The 27,979-nt window shown below is 35.7% G+C and overlaps 2 protein-coding genes across 8 annotated transcripts; both read left to right on the forward strand.

Moving 5' to 3' along the window:
- The first annotated feature begins 1,109 nt into the window (after nucleotides 1-1,109).
- On the forward strand, nucleotides 1,110-15,093 carry LOC140755726 (uncharacterized). 6 transcript variants are annotated; one of them, XM_073091020.1, is made up of 4 exons: nucleotides 1,110-1,517; nucleotides 10,554-10,671; nucleotides 11,547-11,740; nucleotides 12,304-15,093. In XM_073091020.1, coding segments are annotated over exons 1-4 (759 nt in total). In that variant the 5' UTR covers nucleotides 1,110-1,516; the 3' UTR covers nucleotides 12,750-15,093. The 6 variants fall into 6 exon arrangements, with proteins under 6 accessions (XP_072947121.1, XP_072947122.1, XP_072947125.1 ...); XM_073091021.1 differs by having other exon boundaries at nucleotides 10,571-10,671; XM_073091024.1 differs by having other exon boundaries at nucleotides 11,547-11,736; nucleotides 12,304-12,731.
- A 3,606-nt stretch (nucleotides 15,094-18,699) lies between these two features.
- On the forward strand, nucleotides 18,700-27,773 carry hay (ATP-dependent DNA helicase hay). Of its 2 annotated transcripts, none has more exons than XR_012103870.1 (16): nucleotides 18,700-19,457; nucleotides 19,594-19,659; nucleotides 19,823-19,970; nucleotides 20,608-20,748; nucleotides 21,145-21,339; nucleotides 21,857-22,008; nucleotides 22,309-22,460; nucleotides 22,725-22,891; nucleotides 23,248-23,418; nucleotides 23,755-23,975; nucleotides 24,406-24,589; nucleotides 24,834-25,177; nucleotides 26,034-26,176; nucleotides 26,367-26,450; nucleotides 26,715-26,976; nucleotides 27,632-27,765. XR_012103870.1 is itself a non-coding variant. In XM_073091503.1 (16 exons), exons 2-15 carry the CDS (start codon nucleotides 19,602-19,604, stop codon nucleotides 26,889-26,891), a joined length of 2,337 nt encoding a protein of 778 aa, XP_072947604.1. In that variant the 5' UTR covers nucleotides 18,704-19,457; nucleotides 19,594-19,601; the 3' UTR covers nucleotides 26,892-26,911; nucleotides 27,632-27,773. The 2 variants fall into 2 exon arrangements, 1 of the variants encoding a protein (XP_072947604.1); XM_073091503.1 differs by having other exon boundaries at nucleotides 18,704-19,457; nucleotides 26,715-26,911; nucleotides 27,632-27,773.
- The last annotated feature ends 206 nt before the right edge of the window (nucleotides 27,774-27,979 follow it).

The following is a 27,979-nucleotide window of genomic DNA, read 5'->3' on the forward strand; positions in this document are numbered from 1 at the left end:
CCCCCCCCTGTTGATGCTCGTCTAGCAACCTTGACGGGTTATCCACCATAAGTACAATTATTTTGTAAACATATGAACTGGCTAACTATTGCGGTTAAAAAGATGCTACCAATAGTAGAGTCTCTTTCTGCATGTTAAGGATCCAAAATAATAAAAATTACCATGAGCCACGCGGTCTTGGCTCCGAATACCACCACTCCCTTTTTCCATGCATGCCACAGAGGCCAATTTGGATAAATGAAGCAACATCACCTTTGAGTTACTCCTCTACTATCCAGATAAAACTTTTATTTTTTAGTCGATTCATGCCCAGCTTTTAAGGTGGTGTTAGACTTATCTTGGACTGAGAAAGGTTTGCCATAATACTAGATAAGCAGATTGGTAGACTTTTCACTCCTTGAAAACCCCTTTGTAACGATCTTGCTACGGTGCCGTTCGTTTTTCATTTTGGCCCTGACTCGTCTCTACCCGCAACGTTGTTACAGCAGTGCATCGTTTTGCAGTAAAAACCTATATATTTTGAATTACAATAATTTACAATACCTATGTACTTAGGTGTTACAAGATGACCTTAGAACATTTTGATTATTGTAAATGATATGCACCATAAAAGCAATGATATTTTTTGTTCTGTTATGTTATTGGTTGTTACGTACGACTCTCGAGTACAGCTCAATCATTGAGCAATGCCAACCGTCTCGTCTCACGAGCCGACAAAACGCGTCATCGCTTACTATTACAATTATAGGTGCGCATACATAAACGAAGCGGTGGCAGCAATCGAGCTTTATTTACATGTGTGTCGCTCATACGTACACGTGTGTTACGCTCACTATCATCTAGTACAACACACTCGCTAGCTACAGCGTATCATCGCGCCTTCCAATTGAGCACACGAATGCAACTAGACGGATTGCGCGTATGTGTGCGAGATAGACATTACACAGTGTACACACCGCAAGCGGCTTGTGTGCGGCGACATCGGGGCAGCAGCCGGTGCACCGTCAGTACCGTCACCCGCCCGTTCTCCCCGCTACGCGACTGCGAACAACGCGGCGCGGCGCGGCCGCGTCCGCGTCATTGAACAACAAGACTCGCTCGATGGCAGGCGTCCTCCTGCCAATATGAATAAAAGAGTTCATTGCAACTCTAATACAAAATTCGCGATAGTGGAATTTATATGTTATCTTCGATTTACAAATAATTTATTTTTATAGTGTTATTACATTAAAACCATATTTTTATTTATTAGTGAATGATAGAGTAATTATTGTAAAAGCGCTTTACGGGTGTCGTAATCTCCGTGTATCGCACTGTGATTGTTTTGTTTTCAAATATTATATATTGTGGCGAAGCAAAATACGCAAAAATGAGTGTCAGTGTTGTAACCATGATAGAGTGATCATCGGTGATCGATTCGTCTAGTGAGTCCAACGGCGTGCCATCGGAATTCAGACTCAACACTTCCCTGTCATCTGTGGAAGCGTGCAAAATCGTGGACAGCACTATTTCAAATAGTAAGTGAAAGCATGAAATAAACACCATAAGCACATATCGCAAACTTTGCTAGGGATAAGTAGATTGTGTATTTACTAATTTACGAACAACGTTAAGTGAGTAGAACGAATAAAATCGATGTGTAGCAGATATGCGAGATGATAAAAGGATTAAGGTTCCGAGTGAATGTAGCCTAGGATTATGTTTGCACTGGAGGTGAACGAGGCGCAAGGCCCGAAGCGGCGCGGCGGGACGGCTGCGGGCCGCGCCGCGAGACGGCGGGAGCGTGCCAAGTGATAAGAACCGCGCCGATAGCGACGTCACGCCCAGACGTTGTTTGTGTGAATTTAAATAAATTTTCATGACAGACAGTTCCGTAATCACCTCTTGCGATAGTCGTGACATGCCAACTCGATCGAATACACTTCTTGTCTTGAGCTCATTTCATTACAAAATTAAATATATGAAATTAAAAATTCATAAATTACTTATTTACAACTACATTTAAAACATAACTCATATTAGAATCTAATTTGCAATCGCATAGAAATCACACATAACCATAACCTATAAAATCTTTAGTTTTAAATTTTCACATTAATAAACTGTTTAAATGTAATTTTATTATTAAGAAAATGACAACCATATAACAAGTATTTGGTAAACAAAAACATGATCATGAAAATAATTATGAGTCACTACCTAGTGATTACCTACTTATAATAATTATTATCTAATGTTAACTTACAGATACTAATGATACTATAATTTATTACAATTTTATAGCTAAAAAAATTACACATCTTATTGAATACCCTTGAATGTGAGACTTTTTGAAAAAATAATTTTAAAAAAGATTTATTATGTGATAATCATTCTAAAGTATAAAAAAGAAAACATATTTGTAAAATATATATTGCAAATTTTTCACTATGGGGTAAATTTGATCCTTGCAAGATTCTCAGGCTAAACATATATGCACTAATAATGTGTATTTTGTTCTATGTGATCCCATATAAATAGGCTTGGAAGATATAAACAATTTGGTACTTGTGGTATTGTATTGTAGATAGATATGAATACATGATAAGCTTTCCGGGATATTATATCAGACAATGTTTTAAATATGCTGACAGTCTGAAATTTTTTTCTGTAACATCCACTATATATCCTCTTAATACATACATATTTTGTGATATGAACATTTTTTGCTTGATATTAAGAAATATTATATCCTATAACAAATTTTAACATGGTTGTTATACATATTGACACTTGTTTCATTATCAACGATGTAACAGATTAGCAAGATCAAGTGATATTACACACAGGTTCTTCTTTAATACGATACATATTAATATTTTATACATATTAATATATGTATCTTAAATCTAATATTTCTTATAATCAGTTTCTGGAATCACTTGCTCCAATATTAATAAGATACAAACTATTGTTTTTGATTTTTTTCACAAAAATATTGTCACTTCATTTTTTGACATACAAAATATTCTCAACTGCATTCATTTTATTAAATGGGATGGAATCCCTATGCACAAATTCCCCTAAATAAACCTAGCCCTAGTTGGCTCATAATTAAATAAATGAAAACAGTTAAATGCCACATTCCAAAATTTATATAAATGTTATCAGTTCACCCCATATTTTATGTAATATAATATGTATTTAATATGTCATAACTTCAGTACCGTACAGTAGTATAATTATGGTATGCTACAAACATAATGATAATAAACATAATCATATAAAATAGTAACCGAGAAAATATAAAATGTTTATGTTTGATAGAAACTACATTAAAATAAAGATAGCATTCTGAATTTCAAAACATGAATATTGTACTTTTTGTTATAACATACTACCTACACTAAAACTAATTAAAATGTTAAAAAATCATACTTCAATTGATATAATTCTTCTCTAAAGAATTTTATTTCAAACTTAAGTCTGTATTTAAGTATTTTTATATAAATACTACACGCACCTACTTATGAGCCATTCACCACCATTCTCTGCAACAATATCACATACTATTTGGTCATACCATAGATTAGTACAGATTACTCACTCCTAACAAGAAAATGTACCCAGTTTTGAGAATTGAAATAGTTGCGTAAAAAAGTTTTGCCTCGTCTCCATGCTAAAATGACCCTAAAATATTTGAAATAATTATTTATTTATTATGTAAATTATGCAGTATTAGTCGTTTTATTCCTAAATTTTTTCTAAAAATGTTTTTATTTGTCAAGAATTTAAAAAAAGAACTTACTAATAAGCCATTTGTGGCTTCATTCAATTTCAAGGCGGCGAAGTATCTTTACTAATCTATGGGTCATACATAGATTTTTGATGATTGAATATCTATTTAAATGTTATATTTTTTAAGTCAAGGCCTGTTATTTCATTGCATGTCTCCACTATATATTTTTGGAAATCATTCATTTGTGCAATGAAGGACCCATAAATAATGTAAATATGTAGGTCACTTCATAATTATTACATAATAGTATTAATTATATATTAATGTAAAGTACCAAAAGTACCTTAATATTTCAAAATTTAAAGCAAAGAATGGGACTTAATAAGTTGTGTATATTGTGTTAAACCTTTTGTTTGTGAATTCAATAGCCAATAATATATTATGAACATTTAGATTAGATATATCCGACAATATGCAGGTTGTCATGCCTAACACACCTTTTTATATCTGAGTAGCTATACTGTCTGACAACTGGTGTGTGACTGGTATGACTAATTTAGCAGATTTTTTATTTTATTATATAAGAGTGTGAAATGATATACCTTTTGAACATCATATATGTATTTCTCTCACCATACAGTTATTTCTCTCCCATATATTTACTTCTTTTACCATATATTTTGTCTCCCTCCATCCTTGACACTTAACTTTTTTCTTTTTTTTAATCTACATCATTCCTTTTTCATATGACACTTACAGTTATTCAGCCAAATACATTTCAAAACGAGGTTTTAAAAAAACTATTAAATAATTCAATAAATTATAAAATAATGACAAGTGGTTTTCCACCAAATATGTGCGAATTAGCTACCTATGGATGTGTGTCAGAATAAAGAAATCCTATTGGCACATTTCACACACATTCATATCAAAGGTACCGTACACATTGTGGAAAAGCACCTTAAGTAACTGGTTTTTCAGAAACAAAAAAGATCATGACATACGTTGACCAGAACACACATTGAAATGTCAGGATTCATAAAAAAGAAGTTAAAATTATCCATTAAAAAAAATTACATACATCTGCTATGTATGTACATGTATTTTTTTAAAGGAGGTTCAAATACACAGACTCCTTTTTTTAGATTAGTCAATAAAATAATGCATAAAGATTAGTTATTGCAACCAATGCCATCTCGAACGATATCACAATATCAGTAAAATATTAACAGTCACACACAGCAAATGGCATTGTTATCTTGGGCTTTTCTAGCATATAAAAAGGTGAAGACAAAATATGAAGTTTTTAAAGTATGCACATTGCACAACTTTCAAAAATTATATAATCTCGAATTTTGACTTCTGAGTATGAGATATGAAATATATGAGACCTCTACATGAAATCTACTTGTTGACTAGACGAATAAATAAAGTAAGGCTTGGTAGCTAGGTAAATGTAGGTATAAATAAATTCAACATAATATTTTCTCACGTGTGCCAATAGCAGTCATGATTCCCAAACTCCTTTAAAATATGTCCCCAATTTATTGTCTTAACCTAACACTATCCCTGTAGTGCTACTACTGTAGTAAGGGCCCATATGACTTCAACATTTCAGTACATCAAGATGTGATCCGTTTGTTTTTATTTTCTTGTGTGCAAGACCATAGCAGGATACTATTTTTTCTTAAAAAAATCATATATGAGAAAAATAGCCTATGACTTTTCCTCTAAGTTCGGTCATTTGTAAAATTTGTTTATAATTTCCTGGAAAAAAGCCTCTGAAAATAATGAAGATACATAAATATTCCATTAAAATATTATTTCAAATTACACCTGCCCTAATTTTATTACCACTATCCTAAAGGACAAATGGTTTCTTTCTTTTTAAAATTGTTATATTTCATTAAAATATCTAGGGATGTGTCCATTTATACCTCTTGGTCCTTATTAAGGCAAATACATTTTTGTATTGTACTTAAGAACTAAACCTGGTGTATATATTTTTCTTTTCAAACTTTTCTCATATTTCTTAGAAGCGTTATGTAAAGTGCATGTGCTGTGTGTGTAGCTTCGTACGACAAGAATATTTACAAGACCCCTTAATATTTTGTTTTGAAATCTTCGTTTTGTCCCCTAATCAATGACTTCATTTATATAAAGAACTTTATACTTTTCTCGCCGTTCCTGTAGAGTCAAGGGGCTATAACAGCCTTGTCACCAACAATGGTCACAGCTCGATAATATCGACCGATTTCCGTACCTCCAAAAAATACAATAGGGTCGGTTTCATAACTACAGATTTTTTTATCAATATAAGTCATTCATCAATTAATTATAATAATACTTCGCCTTAATGTTTGTTTATATGATGCTGCATCTTTTGCGTAATCGGAACTAGGTCGTAGCGACGCGGGCGCGGGCCGCCGACGTCGACGGCAGCGGCGGAATGTGCTGCGTCTGCGCTTTGCTTCTCTAGCAATGCGCGACACGTTTGTTTCCGATAAACAGGCCAAGTGCGAGTTGAATTTGCAGAACAAGGATGTCGTACTACATTTAGATGTATTGTGTCTTATCTGTTATCATGCACTTGACCAGCGCGGTAGAGTAAGCACCTAATCCTTCATTTTGAGACTAGGCCTACGACCAGCAGTGATTTTTTGAACAATTTATGGCGAATCACATGCTTGCTAACGATTCAATTTTAAAAATTTGATCCAATTGCAAGAAATTCTAGATTGAAAATTAATATTCATCAATTAATATTCATCTTTAAATAAGTAATTTTAATGAGTTCTTGTAATTTTATTTTTCCGGAGATGTTGTAAACCTTCCGAAAATTTAATGTCTAGCTTTACCTTTATAAACATACCTACATACATGCATGTGATATATTCCAAGTGTGTAATCAGAAAATATTATGTTAACTTCAACCTTGAACTGCCCAATTTGGTGTTTTTCGCCGAATCCATATAAACTTAGTGATCTTTAAATTACTAAAGTATTTCTCGATAGTGTAAAACTTCTTTATGAAAACAGCATTTTGTATACTTACATAATTAGGTCCTTTTTTATAAATTCCGGATTTCATCATCTCTGTCCTGACGATTAAGGCGTACCGCATCATATACGAAAAACATCATAAACTATATACCCTGCCAAATAATAAATAATCATATCTTTTCATTTAAAAAAGTTTGGAGCTCGGCCCAAAAATTACACATAAACTCACACGTTTAAGGATGCGTCCTTTACTTACGTAATTTATTTATTATTACATATTTTATTATTTATAACAATATTTATTTATTGTTTATTGACATTACCATAGCATATTCACTGCAAAAGGAGAACGATTTCCAATTTGAAAATATTTAGTTCTCCTACCCCTATAGTAACATGTCGTTGGACTCTAACGCAATTCAAAATATCCTCTGTTACATTTAATAACGTTTTCAGTCAATTATTATCGAAGTAAGCAAGTCCCCTTAACCGTAAGACAAAATATCCACATATTTCCTTTGCTGTGTTTCTAGATTATTTTTCAAAACATGAGGCAGGCAAATGAGCATGGCTTGTACCTACTAATTATCATTAAGCATTCTTTACTCTTTACAAATATGGACTGCTTACGACAAAAAAATCCGCATGTCGCTTATTTGTTGTTACATAACTGAATATTTTTTCTCCATTACATACATACGTATAGGTATTTTAGTTCTATGCTGCCCCTTATTATAAAGTCAATCTCAATCAAATTTTGACAAAATGCAATAAATGGTAAGATTTATTATTATAAGTAACGGGCGTATAATGTATATCTCCGTCGCCTTTTCAACATAAACATCAATTAAACATGCACTAATAACATTCATACGTCTTCTCGTATTTGTTGCAGATTTTCTTCAATGAATGTTTGATAGACGTATTGCGTGTTGTTCATAAACTTCATATTAATAGCAACATTAATAGTGCTGTAACAAAGTGTTCAGGGTGTACTATGATGTTCATTGTTGCATCTTCACTCTGCGTGAAAGTCGCGACTTAGCCGTTAACATTAGCATGTACAATCAAATAATAAGACGAAAATAGTTATACCAGGCTTATATATTTGACTGTAGTGCATATAAGCAAAACCTAATTGCATACATTTCTAAATATTATTCAAAACATGCTTCTAATATCTTTATGCCGGACAACATCAAGACTTTCGAAATAAGTTTCAAACACAGAACATGTTTCTTTATTCGAACCAAATAATAGAAATGCAATTTGTACCTACAAATAATTCATTTGTTTCTTGAGCATATGAGTATTGAAGAATTTGCACGTAAAATAGGGCTGTTGACTACAACAGCATTAGCGAAATTTTGGCAATCTTTAAAAAATAATTTGCATTACCAATCATCACATCACCATGACACACACACTACGGGAATTCCCTTTGGAATAAAAGATAACTTTTATCATACTTCCTATTTACAGCTGTAACATATCGTTTTATTTTCACATAAGTACCTAAGTGTTTTACAAGCTTCCTTGTACATAATAAGGTTTTATGCGGGTAATTTTATTTAAATCGATTGAAATATTATACTAATTTACTGGTATCGATGTATAAATGACATTGATTCTGATAAAATATCATTGTTTCACGTTGTCTTTACTATCAATAAATATAAAATATGATAAGGCGTATATCCGTTTTGCGCGCAAATTTTCGAACAATAAAAATCACCCATTTTCCAATAGTGAAAATATACATATATATGGTTATGTATATACAAAGAGATATATTTGTAATAAAAGAGGAATCATTTTTTATCTGTGAAGCGTAAGGAACGTAATTACTTACAGTGATAAAATTTCGTTTAGAATTGATGAAATTATTTTATATCACGGCGTGCGTAAATGGACGTTTTACGCACGCTTCGCGTGCGCAAAACCCCCATTTCCGACCCCGTAATATAAAATTTTATACAACACGCGAACGAAAAATGTTTTTCTGACTCGTGTGATTGCAGTCCTCGCCTGCGGCTCGGCCTGCAAACTCACACTTGTCAGAAAAAAATTTTTCGTCCTCGTATTGTAATGTACTATTGATCACAATATTATCTGTATGTGCACTTAAATTTTGCTGGTTCTATAGCTCAAATACTTCCTGGAAAGCTTTTGGACAATTATCACCTATGTAAATACTACGAAACCAGGAATTACAAATGACGAACACATCACTTATTCTTTCTCTCATATTTTTTTGCTACTTTAATTGTTTAGAGTACAATAAAGATAATTTTGTATTGTATCGTATCTTGATATAGCCGTTAGATAAAAAATAGATGAGTCAACGAACTTTACATTTTCCTTTTAAAGTAGTAGTGATAGTAATATTGTATAGGCAATTTGAAAATGTTTATATATAGTATCAATATTATGACAACTATAATTATATGCCCATATAAAAGTAATGTAAGAAGTGAAGTTATCCCCATATAATAACCCTTAGCAGTCGGGTAAAGAGACGTTTGTAAATAAACACAATTCACTAGCTGCAGGTGGAATTATTATGTTAATTAACTATCTAAACGGGGGTTAGTGATGTTAAAGAACATCTTAAAATGAGTTTCAAAAATATGCACAATTTAGAAATTAGACATTTAATAAATTAAGATCATTTTAACAAGTTCAAAGAAAATAAATACAAAATATGTTATGTTGTATTTTACTTTAGATTTAAGTTATTAGAAGATAGCACACATGATCATATATCACAGTCCCGAAATACGAATCTTTACAATTTGGAATGTTGGGTTATTTCTGATATCTTTTCCTAGAAGACAAGGAAAAAAGTCTTTCAAATATATACAAAGACAGCATAAATTTAAAATAAACATAACCGCATCAAATGATGCCTTGAACAATGCATGTCGAGATATATGCGTCAGATATGTTTATCAATATTATGGATTTAATAATCATCAGATAGACATTACTTTTATAATGACGTGTTTTTTTATGAAAATATATATTTATTTCTTATCATATAAAATTCGGCTATTTCATACATTTACATGAAAATATACGCTTCCCCGAGTACCAACGCGGATTCATAAATGTTGATCATACTCTACAATTATTTTTTGTTTCCGCTATTGAGCTACAAGTTTCCTCTCTAAATGAAATATTTTTGACTTAGTCCACCTGCAGTACAACCCAGATCAAGTCTTCATAATTATGAACGTCTCATAACTTTTGAAACTTAGTAGAACGATTAGATATAATTAGACCGAGAGCCACATCTATTTCTTACCTAAAACAGTTTTGGGTTCGGTGGTAGGGGTCGGCTGACTTACATATGAAGCGACCACCTTAGTACTCTGAAACGCAGGCTCAGGGGGGCTACTACCATCTCTTAAAACAATATTAGTTTAATCATACATTGAAATTTCGTACCACGACCTCGTTAAAGTAGAATTGTTTTTGTAATATTAGTACAATAAGCAATTTTGTATGATGTCGGTCGAAATTATTTAGTCTTTTTTTGGCGAAATATGACCATTTCAGATGGTTTATACATTGGATAAGCGAAAAATAAATAAGGGTTTAAAACAAATCTATTTTAAGGAGGTCGTCGTACGAAACAAAACAATGTTGATACAATATTGAAATAAACCTTTTCAGAACTATTGATTGTTTTTAATAGATGGTGGTAGGGCCCCAGGACTCCTATCTGTCAATTGATATCTATCAATTGATTAGTTACTATAAAAATACCACTGATTTCTGTGTATAAATACAATGTTAGTGTTGAGCAGGGCCACATAAGTGAGAGTAGTGTGTTGTGACTTACAGATGCTCTCGGTACAAGTGCCGGGGTGCGCGGGCATGGAGCGGCTGGGCGCGCCGGGGGGACCGCGCCTACGACACGACCACAGGCACCATCACCCCTCATTGTGAGTATCGACTCCAACAAAACCAAACTACTGTTTTTGACGGTCCGCGTGACCGCCACCAGTCTGAAAAACATAGCTAGTAAGAGAGAATCTTATATTCTAGAGTAGTATGCGAAGGTAGTATGGTTCTACGAGCGCAGAAAGCGTCTTATGGGATCTGGCTATTATGATACTTATGAATGTTTAGAGATAGTAGCCCCTAACAAGAAACCTATTAAAACAAACAGCTTTCTTGTCGCTGTAGTGTAGATGATTATGCATTTGTTTTGAAGGTCTATATAAATTCATTAATACTTAAAGACTCGTGCTCATTCACTAGTAACTGGCTTTTATACTCTCGTATATGTATGTACTATACATACATTGTATAATGGTACTAGTATTGGTATATAGAGAAGACTAGCTGAGCACGTCTTTTACCTACGTATCAATATTAACTTATTTTGTCTCTATTCAGTGACGTACCTACAATAGACAAACTTAATCATCATATTGTAGGTGTCAATAGTAACAAATACGACGAAATTTATTATTATTTGGATTTGATTTTATATGTTTGAAATATGTGCTATGTGTTTTTAATCATATAAGTCTGCAATGTAAAATCACCCCATCTTATTTTTTTATTTTGCAAACCTGTATGAGTTAATGTTGCTAAAACGACAAGGCTTTGTGTATTTTTCCAACAAATTGGATAAATATCATTTTGTCTTTAAAAACGCGCACAAGACCGAAGAAAACCGCTTCGTGAGTTCTCACTCTTAGTACCCACACCATATTTATTTTCCATTGGTATTATAGTACTTATTATAGATGGAATCAACGTTTATTACTTTCATTCTTTATAACGGTATATTTAAACAATTGACTTCCAGGGAATGGGAGAAGCAGCAGACGCAGCAGACGCTGCAGGCGATGGTGGGTCGTCTGCAGGAGATCGTGGAGCAGGAGACGCGCGCGCGGTCCGCCGCCGCCGCGGATCGCCTCGGCCTGCCGCCGAGCATACAGCTGCCCGACGGCGAGTACGGACAGGACGCGCATCTACAAATACGAGTTCCTTATCAGGTCCGTAAGTACTTCCATTGAACTCTTATCTCTCACCCTCCCTCAGAAACTAACACCGTGTTTATTCAATCTTGTCATGATAAGCTAGCAAATTAGTTGATGGTCCTTTTGTCTGCCATGTCTAAATTTGTTTCCTATAGTTAAATCGTAAACAAACATGGTTAGTGGTCACCTGCAACATCTTAATACTTGGAATATCATTCGAATGACTAATATTGGATTAACAAAAATCTCTGTGTTATCCACTCAATAGATGTTAAAATTTAAACCAAGTTGTGCATACCTGAATCCTAGATTTTATTGGATATCTGATATACGCTCCTTATAACTAGAAGAGAGGGATGAAACACTTTTATATTAAATAACTACATTTCATATAATTAACCAAAAAAGAAATGAAAAATAAGAGTTATAGCAATTCTTATGCATGAAAATAATATTTGATGTTCCATTTATCATTGCTAAAACTTAGTTCTAGTTTTTAAATGTCGACTATTAAAAGTAATACGATCATATAGTTCTAATGATACGAAAATAAATTAACATAGAATTGTGTTGCAATTCCAGCAAGCCGAGCTGACGAGAAGCACCTTCCAGCCGCCGCCGAACAAGTGCGTGAGCGACGTGCCCGAGTGGGCGGGCGCGGCGGACGCGCCGCCGCGGCGCGCGGGCGGCGGCGGGGGCGGCGGCGGCGCGGGCAAGAAGGACGGGCTGCTGCAGAAGGCCACGCGCTGGTGGGTGCGCATGGGCGCGCGGCCGCCGCCGCCCTTCCTGCCGGCCAGCGCGCCGCCGCCCTGCGTCATGGTGCCGCGCCGCGCCGCGCCCTCGCCGCCGCCCGACGCGTGACGTCGCCGTGCCTCCGCACCTCTCTATCATATCACGCTTACATTCCATTATCGGGACGATCAGACTCGCCGAAGTGCACGCGCGTCCCGGAGTATTATAGACTTGATAATTTATTTATTTGGGACTCGCGGCCGCGACGGGCCGCGGCGCGAACGCGTACTTTGTGATATGTGCGACAGGGTCGTGTTGTGACAGTGTGGACCGCTCGGGAGTGCCGCGAGGGCGGGCGGCGCGGCGGCCGACCGCCGCGAGCATAACTAGTCTTAATACTTTAATCGGTTTAAACTTAGAGGTAATTGTTTCTATTGAAATATTATGAAATGAGACGAGGTTTCACTGCCCGCTATTTGTGTTATAGGTGTGTATGGCGTTGCATAGAGTGTGCGTCCGTGTTCCTCGCACTGTCGTTGAGTTTCGCAGAAAACTAAGACTGAAATAAAATAAAAAAAATAACACTATAAAGTCTACATTGAAGTATGTTGTCTTAGGTAAAATTAATTCAAATAGAAACAATTAAAGAATATAATATTTAATGAATATTTCGATTGTAACCTTCAATGATATTGTATATTATGGAAAAGGTCAGTCAATAGTAAGCTAATGATGTCTTGCAGTGTACAGTTTCAAGTTTAAGTACCCTATTTTAAAGTTTAATTTCTATCCAGCAGCTATAAATCTGTGTTTAAACAACTTTTATATTGTTTATAAGGATGTATAAAAGAATGCATATCAGTACAGTAATGGCAAGGAATATTAATTTACAAAGCATAGTTACTATTTTATTGTAAATATATTGTCTCTAATTTAATATTAGATTAATAATGACCGAATGCCAAAATACAAGGGTCATTTCAATTGAGTGTTTGCTACATTCCATATTTATGTTGAAATATTTTCGATACTTACTGTACTTGCTTCAGTTATCTGCCCATTGAACTCACCGATCATTTGACAATGTGTTTTAAATATATTGCCACAACAATACTGTTTGCTGACAATAATTGATTAGTGAGTGACTTATTATTGTATAGATCAATGCAGATATAGTTCATTAGAAGGTAGGCATTGTTCACGGAAGATATTGGTTGGATTAGTTTTAAATTAAGTATGTATTTATTGTTTATGTTGTAAGGCTGGATTAGCATCCTTCTGCAAATTCGAATATACATATTCACTATGTGTGGAAGAATATAAAACAATTAATCTAGTCCAAGTGAGAAAATGTTCTGACAATTTTATAGTACAGATGAAAAAATATATTAAAGATAAATATAAAGACTTGACTAAATCTTAATTTTAAGTAACAGAAATTGAACCTAAATATGTATTTTATTTACTACCTTAACATTTTTCCCAAGGCATTTTAATATTTTCCTGAATATTCTAAGTTATACTTCTTTAGGCACATTGACATTTAATTGAGTTAATTTTAATTTACCTTCCACGCAAACAAGGAAAGTCTGGTGGACGATGATAAAAACACTTAAACAAATTTATTTTTATTAATTCTTATTATTAAATATATTTTTCAAAATCAGGCAACTACGAAAGCTTTCGACTCGTAAGGTAACATTGAAATTTTACCACCTATTTGAAATCCTCTTTTTTAAATAGTAACTTCGCTAAAGAAGTATAACTTCCATCGCACGTACATAAGTACACGCGGCCTCCTTATCTTTTATATTTGTTATACAACAACACATTTATGTTAATACAAATTGGGATATTTATTTATTATTATGTTTGTATCTCTTTTGTAATTGAATAATATTCATAGCTCCATTCTAGAGCTGTCGCTTTTCTGTAGCTTCCTTCCCTATCGCCAGTAATTTGTCAGTAGTATATAAGCAAATGTGTCTTTTAAGGCTGAAATTTATTCCTGTTCATGTGACACAAATAAACAACATTTACAAACATTTTCAGAGTTTTCTGTAGACTAAAAGCAGCTACTCTATTAATAGATGAAGATTTATCTTCATTCCATTTAGTAGACATAATACATTTAAAAAGCCTCCTACGCTAGCGAAACTGTTACCGAATAAAATTCGATTAATCTATTTATTGATAAACGTGGTCAAACATTACTTATAATAGATTACTTACGGATCTTTTCCATGTGTATTTTGCATTGCTACATTTGGCATTACTTTCAATGCAGCTGTACACTTAAAAATGAACATCAAAACGAAATAAGTTTCCATTATTTGTTTCAAAGCGGCCATTGAACGTAATGTGATTGTATGCCACACATACCGATAGACACCTTTGTTCAAAAAGAATGTGTGTCTTTAATTATTAGTACCTTATTATTGTAAGTGTTTTAAGAAGTGGTAGAAGCAGCCTTGTACAAAATGCTGATAAAATATAAAAGTTGTTTAAAATAGGTTCACAGAATAGTTATTTAATCTAGATATCAAACAATATTCCATTTGTCATATAAATAAGTAAAAGCAGAAACAAATTTAAATACTAAAAAGAAACTGCATTAAATTATGACCTACCAATAATGAACATGTGATTTCATTTGATTGACACCAAACCTCCATAATCATCTATCTATAGGTACATATAGTGAGAAAGGCTCGCCTGGCTCAAAAGTATGCACGCACTACGATAGACACAAACGTCTATTTGGACTATTTTAAAATAACTTTCTACTAAGTTTTTTGATAAAAGTTCTCATATTCAGATGCATCTAATTGATGTATTACATTATCACTGCAAATAAATGACGAGCTAGAGAAGATTTATATAAGTTAAATGTGTAGTACTTACTTCAGTTTATTTTACCTATTATCAAGAAGTCTACTCATTTTACCTGAATTCCTGAACACTTAAGCTAAGATAAGAAGTAAAGACGATGAAAGGCATAGTGAGGAAACTTACATGCCTAATTGATTGATAGATTATCTTTTAACTTAAATGCTTTTCATTATCTGAAGCTTATTAGACGAAGTCAAATAACGTGCTAATCATGAGTACAGTGAAACCCATGTAAACAAGAATTACAGAGAGACTGTCTATCTATAGGTATCTCGCTATACCATACAAGTCAATGACTACATAAATTTATAAAAAAAAAATGGGGAACATGTCTACGCGCCGAATCACAACTCTTGAAGATTGTTATTAAAATAATTGAAGTTCTTGTTTAGGTTATAACTTAGGACGAAACTAGGGATCTACAAGACCTATATTCGTTCACGACTTACCTACGCGGCACCGGCATGGTACGCGTTGGTTTCCAGGTCGAACCGACAGCGTCTCCAGGCGCAGCAAAACCTGGCCTTGCGAGCAATCGTGAGGGCGGGACGCTACGTTAGGAACGACTTGGTGAGGCGCGGCCTTAAGATCGAGACGGTCGAGTAGTTTGTGGTCCGCCTCGCACGCTCAATGTAAGAGCGGGCGGAGGCCGGACCATACTCCCATTTAAAGGGGTTCGTGCCCCTACACGATCGACCACCTGGAGGGCGCCCGCTCTCGCGAGAACTGCCTGGACTGGCGACCTCCGACCATCAGGAGGCCGACCGTGCGCTCGGTAACGACGCATAAGTACCGAATCACCCACTCAACCAACAATGGGATGATATATTTCGGGAGGTATTTACCACCGAGGGTATCCTCGTGACCCGAAACCCACCACCCTTTTGTTAGCACTGCCTTAGCATACGAGCTTCGATCAAGAATACCAATTGTTGTTGGTAGTGTTGATCGAAGCATACGAGAGTCCCGGAGGGTATGACGTCCCGCTTGATGACGATGATAGGCTGTACCATAACATCTATTGTTGCTGCAGACTACTTCTCTTAAAGAATAATGTAGGCTTATAAAGTCTCGAGGTCATAAATTTTCAAGAACATTAAGTAAAACCAGACATATATTTCTATTCCCCTGTAAGTAAATAATTAATTTTAATACGCGCATTGCTTCACATCAGTGGCGGACTAAGGTCATCGGAAGTCCGGAGCAGAAAGTTGAATGGAGCCGGAGGCCTCCAGTGTAAAAAGTTCGTCTGTGATTCGGTGAACTTTAACTGTGTTTTGGAGGCCCCCAAGACCGGAGGCCCGAGGCGGACCGCCCCTTAAGCCCCTAGAGCTTCACATCCTTGGTTTCGATTCATCTGAAATGCTTAAAATGAAAGTAGTGCAATGCCGCCTGATTTACATTTCAGGCTACCGTCTTAGTCCCCAGAAGTGGCAACGTAACTGTGATCGGCTTTAGGCAAACCCCGTGTTCTACATCAAGTGGGTTGTATGTATGTCTTAAAACATATTTGTAACATACACAACATAAAACGTAAATATAAAATAATGGCAGAATGTCTTATTACCTTGGTGGAATTGTAATAGAAATATTTTTGAATACTGTGTGTAGAGATGTACGTAATAAATTTACACATCGACAATCATATACAAAAAAAAATCGATATTACAATAGGACGTCAAACAATTCATACAATTTAGACTTTAAAGGATAAAACTTATGGAGAGTTTTCTTTCCCTTCTGCAAGCGAACGCGCAATCGCAAAATATGAAAATGCGATGCGACATAAATTGATCTTTGTTATTTACTCACGCCAAAGTGCGGTTACCGGAGTTTTAAAAAATAACAGATATTCTACGACCGTCATGAAGACCGAAGAAAAACCTCCGTGAGCCCTTACGCTCAACCAAACCAAGGATATAATAACGGTCGCATTAGAGGAACGATTATGTATTTTTACAACTTAATAATTATGTATTTTACTTATAAAGAATTACTATAACAATTATGTAAAAGGTTAAAATTACGGTTGATAGTTTAGAAACCATCGATGTAGGTACCGATATCTGTCACTCTCTTAACTTAATATTAATTGCATTGTTCCTTAATACCACCTAAATTGAAGAAAATCCTTTTATTTACATCCGTTTCGTTGAGTAAAGTTTTTAAAAAATTATGGAACGCTTTTGAAGAGACTGATATTGATAGGTAGGTATAACTTTCATTTCAAAAACCTAATACGTTCCAGCTAACTTTTTTCCCGATATTATAAATTCGAATATAACACTAACAACTTATCATATTCATGTTTATTTTCAATATATTTTACTTCAATAGTAAAATATAATCGAAAGATGCGACATCGATATCGATACTCTCGATACATCTTCGCAACACTACTTCCAATTTCAAGTAAAAAAAAAAAAAAGTTTGTAATTTGAATAGTTAAATGTTTATTTATAAACTTTTCGCCCTTTTTGCTTTAGAAAACTTCTTAATGGTTATATTCCAAATTTGATTTTTTTTATCAATAAGCTCAGAAGTACTCAGAACACCTTAGGACGTCAAGAGGTGTTAAAATATAAAACTATAAGTACTTAAAAACTCGATCTAAAATACTCATTAAATTAGTGTAATTATCTAAAATAAATCGAAATACAAGCTGCAAGTGTTCATAATAATGCAAATATATCTAAACTGGTAAGTGGCAAATTTATTTAATTCATTTTATTGCACTTCTATTAATCGTATTCTAATTTAAATACTTTATAGACAACAAAATAGTTATAATTTCTTAAATTTTATGTTATGCTTGTACACCGAGACCTGCTTTAATTTATATATCATAATTCATATTCATAAGATGGTCAAAAGCGAAATTGTGAGGTTATAAAAATATAAACAAAGTGATAAATGATAATAATAACAGTAATTGTCAAAATCAAGGGCCACACGTTTCTGTCAAACTGACATTTTTTTCTTTTAGCCTAATTGGCTAGCTATTACTTCGATGTAGACGTCCAAAACGAAATACATAGTTGCTCTTAGAGTGAACCCAATTTTTTTTATTTAATTTTAAACGCAATTTTATGCAGTTATATAGCCGCTTTGATTGCGGGAGCGAGCGCACGATCCGTTGAAAATAATCGGAAGTCGTACGGAATGATCCGATTTTTGTAAAAAATGCCCTACCCCGCAAAACTCGCACATGCTCGCGATTTCCGCGGACACCGGCTAAAATCCGCAGGGGCTACAGAATGCCGTAGCGTACGCGAGTCTACGAAAAAACAATAATATTTTCGAAAATTATTTTGATACGGTGGTTGGTTTACGTAAATAGTTGAAATTCTGCATGAAAATTTTCAACTTTAAGCACTCTATTTGCCTACTGTTGTTAGAAGTACCTTAGCAGTTGTTAAGTCCAATTCATGCTCTTGCTTGCTTATAGGGTTTTCGAACAGTCATTTACTTTTATACAGTTGAACATTTTATTATGAAATGGCACTCTACACGTCTATTCTATAGCCAACGCATTCTCAGGAATAGTATGCTTGCGCACGATGTCCATATTTGTAGTCGTAGTATAAATTTATGCGCGTATTTCCTTATTTTAGAATATCGTATCCAAAACAGTTAGGTCGGCTTGGGGGTAGATCGCTTCCAGTATATTTAGTAGGGCGGACAACTTTGAATCATAAAATAGATGAATCGATATTCAATCTAGATACAATGTACGCAAAAAAGCACTTACCTTCAAAATCCGACAGTAAATCCCTAAGAAGGTAACATAAGTACGACACTGATCTATTACAGGGCCGATAACGCGAGTTTTTTGTCCCTTTTATCCAAGAGACCTAAGTAGTCTCTGGTATCCCAAAGCAATCTAAGTTCTGTGGGTAAGTTTGACAGTTCGTGTCATATTAGTTTATTTTATCAGTCATTGTCAGATTTTTCAGTCAGCCGAAAAGTGAATAAGTGTTGTGAAATTGTGATGAATAATAAAATAGTGTATTTTTTTACTAAATAATAAATATATTTGAATAACTCACTACGCTACTTCTGTTTCATATATTAGTTGAGTTCCAATAAAAAATCATAGCATCTTTTGTACAGTAAGTATTATTGCCAAATAATTTATTTGTTTTGTAGCTATTAGACCTGTGAGAACATGCAGTTATAATGGTATATGCATTGCTGTTTGTAGCTAAATACTTTAATATACGTATTACAATTATGATTATGTTTTAGCTCCGAGAATGGGACCACCTAAAAAATTCAAAAAGTATGATTCGAAGGGCGGTGGTGAAAGATCAGGTAGGTACCTACTTATAAAAAGTAAATAGTATAAAACATTACTTTCCAACAATTAATAAGTTGTTACTAGTTTCTTCTTAAAATTATACTAACTTAGTCCCAAATTATTGATATTATGTTGTATACTGTTATATGAATGTAAATTATTAATTAATTCTTAAAGGTAAAAAAAAGAAAGTGGAAGAAGAAGTAACTATAGATCTGGTGGACGATGATAACCCAGAGAATGCTGGTGTGCCGGGTGCTGCCATGCAAGATGCTGAAAAGAATGACCAGGTGCCCGAAGATGAATTTGGTGCTAAAGATTATAGGTAAGTTAATAAGTATGATGTAAATTAGGGGTCAGCATCCTTTTTGGCAACTCAGGCTACATAGTAACTACATAAGGTTATAGTGGTCTGCTTTCAGAAGTAATTTCAAAAGCCAAAACAAAAGTCATCAAGTAGGTTAACAAATAGATGATAAGAGCTCTGAAATTGTAATATAGCATACAAATTATTTGCATAACTTGTGGCCATTGGATTTTTATAGATGTTCATTCTTATGAAAGTCATTTTTATTCAGTCCATTGTTTACTGTTAATAAGTGAAACTCAAGTAAATCATTTTTTTTTTATAGTATAGGAGTAACAGACGAGCATGCAGTCCACCTGATGGTAAGTGGCTACTGCCACCCATGGACATCTGTAATCAACCCCAGATAGGATTAGATATTCCTACCTGAGGTCGGCAACAAATGCGCCGCTACCCCTCAGGACTAAGCTGGAACACCTCTGAAAAGTCTGTCTCCCTTACCACACCCTTCAAACCAGAACACAGCAGCGCCTAACACTGCTGTCATAAGGTAGAAATAGGTGTGGCGGTGATGCCGCCGGAGTCGAATCACAAAGGGTTCTATCACCTTCATTTGTGTAGCATACTGAGTATAGTACATTTCTTTGTTAAATAGGAGCCAAATGGAGCTCAAACCGGACAATGCCAGTCGTCCACTGTGGATTGCACCAAATGGGCATATATTTTTGGAGGCATTTTCACCAGTCTACAAACATGCACATGACTTCTTAATTGCAATAGCTGAACCTGTTTGCAGGTATCTCAACTATATTTATCTTTAATGATTAAATTAGCCAAAACATTGTAAATTTTATTTTTAATATATCATCATCATATATACAATATATTTGTTGAATTTTTGACAATGTAATATTGTTTATTTCAATTTTTCCAAACATATGTGAATATGAAGTAGTGCATGATGCATTACTTATTTTATATCTACTAAAAATAAAAGCAATGATTTATTTTTATATTTTTCCGCATGAATATATTTAAGTTTTTAATTGATTAGGAATATTAGGATTATATTGTCGCTGGAAAGGCTAAAACTCTAAATCTCAAAAAACCGTTACTTGTTAAACGTTTAGACTTTCCAGTGAAAATATGGATATTGATATAAAAACATATAAATAAAACATACTTTTTCCAGACCACAACACATACATGAATACAAATTAACTGCATACAGTTTATATGCAGCCGTATCAGTGGGACTTCAAACAAGTGACATCATAGAGTACTTGCAGAGGCTGAGCAAGTGTGCTGTGCCCGCTGGTATTATAGAGTTCATTCAACTCTGCACACTGTCTTATGGAAAAGTGAAACTTGTTTTAAAGCATAACAGGTAAGCATGATAAGTTTGGTTCAATAACCAATTCTAATGTATAAGTGATATTTTTTCATGTTTACCTAACAATTCAAAATCTTTATACTTTCTGCTAGTTAAATACTATTTAAACATTTGCATGTTTAAAAATTTATTTTCTACAACATACTGGATTTACTATTATATAACCCATTTAGTTAATTACTGTGTCCTTCAAAAGCTTTCTTCTAATTTCTAAATATGTGATGTCCCGTATGATATTTACCAAAATACATTTGTAAAGTACAGTGTTATAGTCCGTTTTAAACTGCTAGTCCGCTCTGAATATAGAATAGAATTGTGTTGCCAGAGCAAATTTTATGAATACACCTGCTCGCAACAACTTCAGAGTGGACTAGTAGTTTGGTGCTGACTATACATGTTTATAATTAACACTAAGATTTGTAAGTTAAAAAAACACAGGAATTAAAATAGCTGGCAACATAAGGGTTAAGCATTTTGAGAGCCACATAACTAATAGTGATATTGGTTCTAGGTACTTAGTGGAAAGCAAGCATGTGGAAGTGCTTCAGAAGCTGCTGCGCGACCCCGTGATCCAGCAGTGCCGGCTGCGGCGCGACGGCGACGACGAGCTGCTCGCCTCCGACCTGCCCAAGAAACCTGCCATAGCTACCTCTGCCAAACCTGGTACCCACTTTTAATACGCTGTTTACCGAATTGCCTGCAACAAAACAAGAAAATGTGTTTTGGAAGCACCTAAACAATTTGTGTTTTAATAATGATTGGGAATTCAACAGTGTATAATATTGGCTGTTTTTGCTCCAAGATGTAAAATTTCTGCATAAATGTGATAAAGTGTAACTTACTTGTTAACTTCAAGGTATGGTTTTAAACAAAGAGAAATATAAATTAATACACCCAAACAAGGATTTTTTTATAAATACACGTTACTATATAAAAACCATTAATACAACAATCAATGCCTAGGTGAAGCAGACAAACCAGCGGCAAATGGTGCAGTTCCAGAGGACATCAGTCAATTCTACCAACAGCTGGACAAGGACGATGACGATGATGAGCCTACCGACATCACTACCAACACAGCTGTTGCTTTCGAGGTCGACCCTGATAAGATTGAGGTACAGTTATTGAACTTCTATCTTACAAGTGCAGCAGTTACCATACTAGTCTGATATAAAGCGGAATCTGTCATTCTGCTAAATTCAATTCCCAACCAGACAAATATCAAATTGATAAACTTAAGTTTTGGATCTGCGTCTGGGCTTTTGTTGTCTTTCTGTATGTCAATGGAATCCTCAGTTTCGTTAACTCAACTAGCCTTTTCATCTAAGGCACTTATGACAATGGTCCAGTCAAATTATGTTCATTTGTCTATATTTCAGGTTATACAAAAACGATGTATAGAGCTGGAGCATCCTCTACTAGCTGAATATGACTTCCGCAATGACACTGTTAATCCTGATATTAATATTGATTTAAAACCAACTGCTGTCCTCCGACCATATCAAGAGAAAAGTTTGAGAAAGATGTTTGGAAATGGGCGTGCCAGGTAATAAAACTACCGATTTATCTGTGAATAATCTTAGGTAATGTAGTAATTAAGCGATTGTAGAGCCCTAACTGTGTAGGCCAGAGATGGGTTTCTGAACCCTTGAAAATTAATTTGAAATGCCCTGTGTAAGTAGACACTTACACAGGGCATTTCAAACTCTACTGAAGGGCTGAAGGAGAGACCTCCTTCAGCGTACCATGTAATCTACAAAACATTGGTGATTAACGCAGTTGTTATTACTTTATTAGACATGAAATGTTGGCATCGAAGTTAAATAATAAGGATTCTACCATATTAGTATAACTTATCAGAAAAATGTTCCACATTATTATTTAGTATAACTTGGTTACCAGGTCAGGTGTGATAGTGCTGCCATGCGGCGCGGGGAAATCGCTGGTGGGCGTGACGGCGGTGTGCACGGTGCGCAAGCGCGCGCTCGTGCTGTGCAACTCCGGCGTGTCCGTGGAGCAGTGGCGGCAGCAGTTCAAGTGCTGGTCCACCGCCGACGACAGCATGATATGCAGGTGACCACCGACGACGTGCGTCACACAACACCGCCGTTAGTGTACAACATGTGCAAGTGCGCGCTCAAGAGGAGACCTACATGCATTTACTTACATCTTTACAGATAAGTTCTCAAAATCATGTCAAGTCTACATGACTAATTTGCAGTTAGCCACTATTTGAGTTTTTGGTTACGAACAAGAACTAGTGTATTTGCAATATACATCATTTGCCAATATAGTATAATAGTTCATGTTTTTGTTAACAAATGTTGTACCTTTAAATAACATCAACAACATCAAGATAGATCAACAGCTAAAGTCTCACAATGTCATTAAATACATCATTGGCAACAGGTTTACATCCGAGGCGAAGGACAAGCCGATGGGCGCGGGCATCCTGATCACGACGTACTCTATGATCACGCACGGGCAGCGGCGCTCGTGGGAGGCGGAGCAGACCATGAAGTGGCTGCAGGGCCAGGAGTGGGGGCTGGTGGTGCTGGACGAGGTGCACACCATCCCCGCCAAGATGTTCCGTCGTGTGCTTACCATTGTACATTCGCACGCTAAGCTCGGTTAGCTTATTTTTATGTTTAATATTATGTAAACTTTATTGTTTTTTTGTGTATCAAAATGTGGTTATGAGTGTTGCGCTTTCGTTTGTCGAACACGTTTAATATTTAATTAAAATAAAGCATTAGAATACAGTATAAATACATACATACATACAATAAATACTCAATAACACATGCGTTTTCACTCTTGAGATCTTAAATGAACGCTACGTATAGGTAGAGCTCTCGACATGTAGCTCTTGTGTTTTGGCTAAAGGGTTTCAGCTTTCTTTCAGCTTTCCAGATAATTTAAAAATACTTCTATATAAGTAAAGATAATTTACAATGACATTTAGACTATTATTTATGTCGTTTTTGTAATAATGTACGGCCCGTTCACACATTCATAGTTTCCCAAACGCGACTGACTATACAAGTATAACTTGTACAGGTTTAACGGCGACGTTACTGCGTGAAGACGACAAAATCGCTGACCTGAACTTCTTGATCGGACCGAAACTGTACGAGGCCAACTGGCTGGAGCTTCAGGCGAACGGGTACATCGCGCGCGTGCAGTGCGCGGAGGTGTGGTGCCCCATGACGCCGGAGTTCTACCGCGAGTACCTCGTGCAGAAGTAAGTCATGCAATCGTCCGACCATCCCTTATAACTCTAATGCGACCAATGTCCCACACTTAGGTCGTTTATCCGCGGCACAAACTACCTTACAATCCCGTTCTAAACAGTAGAGTTTTTCGAGCGATTATGAACTTATACGTGGTATAACCTTTAATGAACTTCGCACTACTGTTCATCTTCCCAGTCGCCTATTGCCTTCTGTACAAATAACTGACTTTACTAAGCGCATTTCATTTTTCAGAATAAATAAAAAGATGTTGCTCTACGTAATGAACCCGTCCAAGTTCCGCGCCTGCCAATTCCTGATCAGATATCACGAGCGCCGCGGCGACAAGACCATCGTGTTCTCCGACAACGTATTCGCCCTGCGCCACTACGCCGTCAAGATGAACAAGCCCTATATTTACGGTCCGACCTCCCAGAACGAAAGGATACAGATCCTACAGAACTTCAAGTTCAATCCGAAGGTCAATACGATATTCGTCAGTAAAGTGGCCGACACCAGTTTCGATCTGCCCGAAGCGAATGTGTTGATTCAGATATCGTCTCACGGTGGTTCTCGGCGGCAGGAAGCGCAGAGATTAGGTAAACTTGTAATCTCGTTTTTTTATTATTTAAGATACGAATCTGAAGAACAATAAATTATCTGAATTTATTTGGTAGATCCCATATGGCAGTGGTACCTCCACCACATCTATTTCTAGCGTAAATCAGTTCTTGCATTTAAATGAAAGGATTTGGATCGCGGCTGATTTATATGAGGCGACCGTCTTGGTTGTTATAGAGCTCGTAGGGCTTTTACACAAAACTGCGATGCGACGCGATGCGAATTCGCAACGCAGAAAATTGCGACACGAATTGCTGCGATGCGATATCGTGCGGCATAGCGTCTCCCAGGGTGACCATTCTTTCGACGACCGTCAACCGTACGGAACGGATTTTGAAAATTAGGTCGTGACATGGATCGTAAAAAGAAGTGTGCACTTTTGTTATTGCTTAAGAGATACAGGAAAGAGTAACAAAGAAAATTTTGGGTTCATCCATTTATCTAATTCATATATAATGTATATATAATTTATTTTATATTTAGTTTCCCAAAGAACAGGACGCTCCTCAATCAGTAATATAAAAAATTCAACGACGTAGTTTGTCATTTTTTTACATTAAAGAATACGTCTTCCCACCCAACAAATACAGGTCTGTACGTCTTCCTCACACGCTGTCTCAGAACGAACTAAAAATGGCGTCAACAAGTGTGACGAAACATCGCAGGAATGTGAGATGCGAATAAATTCGCAAGTTCTTGCGATGCGTCGAGGGAGCTCGCACATTTTTACGATGCGACGTCGCATCGCATTTTGTGTACGAGCCCATAAAGAGCAGTAAAGTCTTACTTAAAAAGTCAACATTATTGATAAATAATGATGATAAATATTTCCAGGTCGTATTTTAAGAGCAAAGAAAGGAGCCCTCGCAGAAGAGTATAATGCTTTCTTCTACACATTAGTCTCACAGGACACATTGGAAATGGCTTACAGTCGTAAAAGGCAAAGATTTCTTGTCAATCAAGGTTACAGTTACAAAGTAAGTTATTTTTTTGTTTTACAACTTGTGCATGTAACTCATATACACCATAGAAACATATTATACTTCTTATTACTTCTGAAAAGGTAGGTGTATCAAATTATGTGCAACCATAATTGCACATAATTTGACACACTGTAGTTGGTAATAAGTTATAATAAATAACTTAATACGAATATTTTACTTTCAGGTAATTACAGAATTGAAAGGTATGGAACAGGAACCAGATCTATTTTATGGTACACGGGAAGAGCAAGGAATGTTGCTACAACAGGTATTTCATTATGTTTTGTTGTTTATTTATTTTTTATTTATTGTATTACTTCATAAAGTTATTTTTTATTCAACTCTGCTGTTATTGAATGCCTATTCCCCTGCCTTATTTGGAATTGATTATTGGTATCCTCGGGCGGCAGTAGCTACTATCAGGTTGACTGCATGCTAGTTTGCTATTTCAATAATTAAAAAAAAAAAACATCGTTGTTTCAATATGGTATCACGCGAAGTACGTTGATGAAGCGTCGTTCCCCCGCGGCAGGTTCTGGCGGCGTCGGAGACGGAGTGTGAGGAGGAGCGCGAGGCGGCGGCGGGCGGCGCGCGGCGCGCGGGCGGCGCGCTGGGCTCGCTGGCGGGCGCCGACGACGCGCTCTACCTCGAGCACCGCCGTAACGCCGCGCACAACAAGCACCCGCTCTTCAAGAAGTTCCGCTGCTAGCGAACTGCCAAAGCTCTACAGTAAATGACTCGTAATACCTACAGCATCGTCAATCCATTACTGCACTACTAAGCGAGAATTGATTGTGAGTGAGATTGACAGTGGTCGGTGGCTCATTTGCACTTGTTGAAGCCAATTTTTTATTTAAAAAATAATAAACATATTTAGACCACAGTTATGGGAGCTGGGCATCGAGGAAAGAATTGCAGTCTATTTCGCGAATACATTAAATATTTATTTAAATTTTAACACAACTTGTAACAATAAGGAATAATAAAAAAATATATGAGATAGGCAGAGTCACTTTCCGCGATGGAGGTGAAAACGACGGGCGGGGACGCGCCTCGTCAGCGTTGGCCGTTCCGCAAAGACACGATGCAGCGTGAGAACGGTGTAGGGCTGGCGCGATGCAGCCTTAACGTGTAGGGCTGTCCTTTACACGTAACTCCACGTGATAAGAATGCAGCGCTAACAAAATATCAAAATTTTTATCCAGCATAATATAATAATTATGTCAATTATTATTATTTAAATGTCTTATTATTATTTTTAGGTAAGAGATAAGAACTGATTCTTCAATATACCACAAAATTGACGTACGTCTTATAAGTCAAGTTTGAAAGATAACGCCAATAAAATTTAATAAAAAATATTTTCTTTTTCATTTATATACTTTCCCTCACCCATAAGAGTATTGTAAGAAAACTACGAAACTAATAAATTTATTTAATTGATTGTAGCAAGACGGAAGACGAGAACGGCATACCAGAATGGGCGCTGGTTGAACTGCAAGGTCTCGTACAAACTAAGGAAACAACAACTGGCCCTACTGTTGTTGGAGACCTTCATTATTACAACAGGAACAAACATCCAGTCCTAGTTCTCGGCCATCACGTTCTCAACGGGAAAGAAATGAAGCTTGAACAACCAATGGCAGTCATCGAAAAGATCTCTTCCGGAAATCAGATGGAATATAGAGTGCGAGCTGTGGTCAAAAAGAAGCTGTTATTCAAATCGAGACCCAAACCTATAATTTCGAATGTTGCTGAAAAAGTTTGATTAATTAAAGGCAATTTAAAGCAAACTTT

Source organism: Epargyreus clarus, unplaced genomic scaffold, assembly GCF_041222505.1.
Source record: "Epargyreus clarus isolate Ecla_fem2 unplaced genomic scaffold, WU_Ecla_fem_2.2 ptg000034l, whole genome shotgun sequence".
NCBI classification, from domain to species: Eukaryota; Metazoa; Arthropoda; class Insecta; order Lepidoptera; family Hesperiidae; genus Epargyreus; species Epargyreus clarus.

What these genes read in the sequence shown, in the direction of transcription:
- LOC140755726 (XM_073091020.1), top strand. An exon ending in AGGCACCATCACCCCTCATT is followed by an intron (nt 10,672 to 11,546) that starts GTGAGTATCGAC and finishes ATTGACTTCCAG; the next exon opens with GGAATGGGAGAAGCAGCAGA. An exon ending in ACGAGTTCCTTATCAGGTCC is followed by an intron (nt 11,741 to 12,303) that starts GTAAGTACTTCC and finishes TTGCAATTCCAG; the next exon opens with CAAGCCGAGCTGACGAGAAG.
- hay (XM_073091503.1), top strand. Translation starts at nt 19,602, where the DNA reads ATGGGACCACCTAAAAAATTCAAAAAGTATGATTCGAAGGGCGGTGGT. An exon ending in TTTGGTGCTAAAGATTATAG is followed by an intron (nt 19,971 to 20,607) that starts GTAAGTTAATAA and finishes TTTGTTAAATAG; the next exon opens with GAGCCAAATGGAGCTCAAAC. An exon ending in AGCTACCTCTGCCAAACCTG is followed by an intron (nt 22,009 to 22,308) that starts GTACCCACTTTT and finishes ATCAATGCCTAG; the next exon opens with GTGAAGCAGACAAACCAGCG.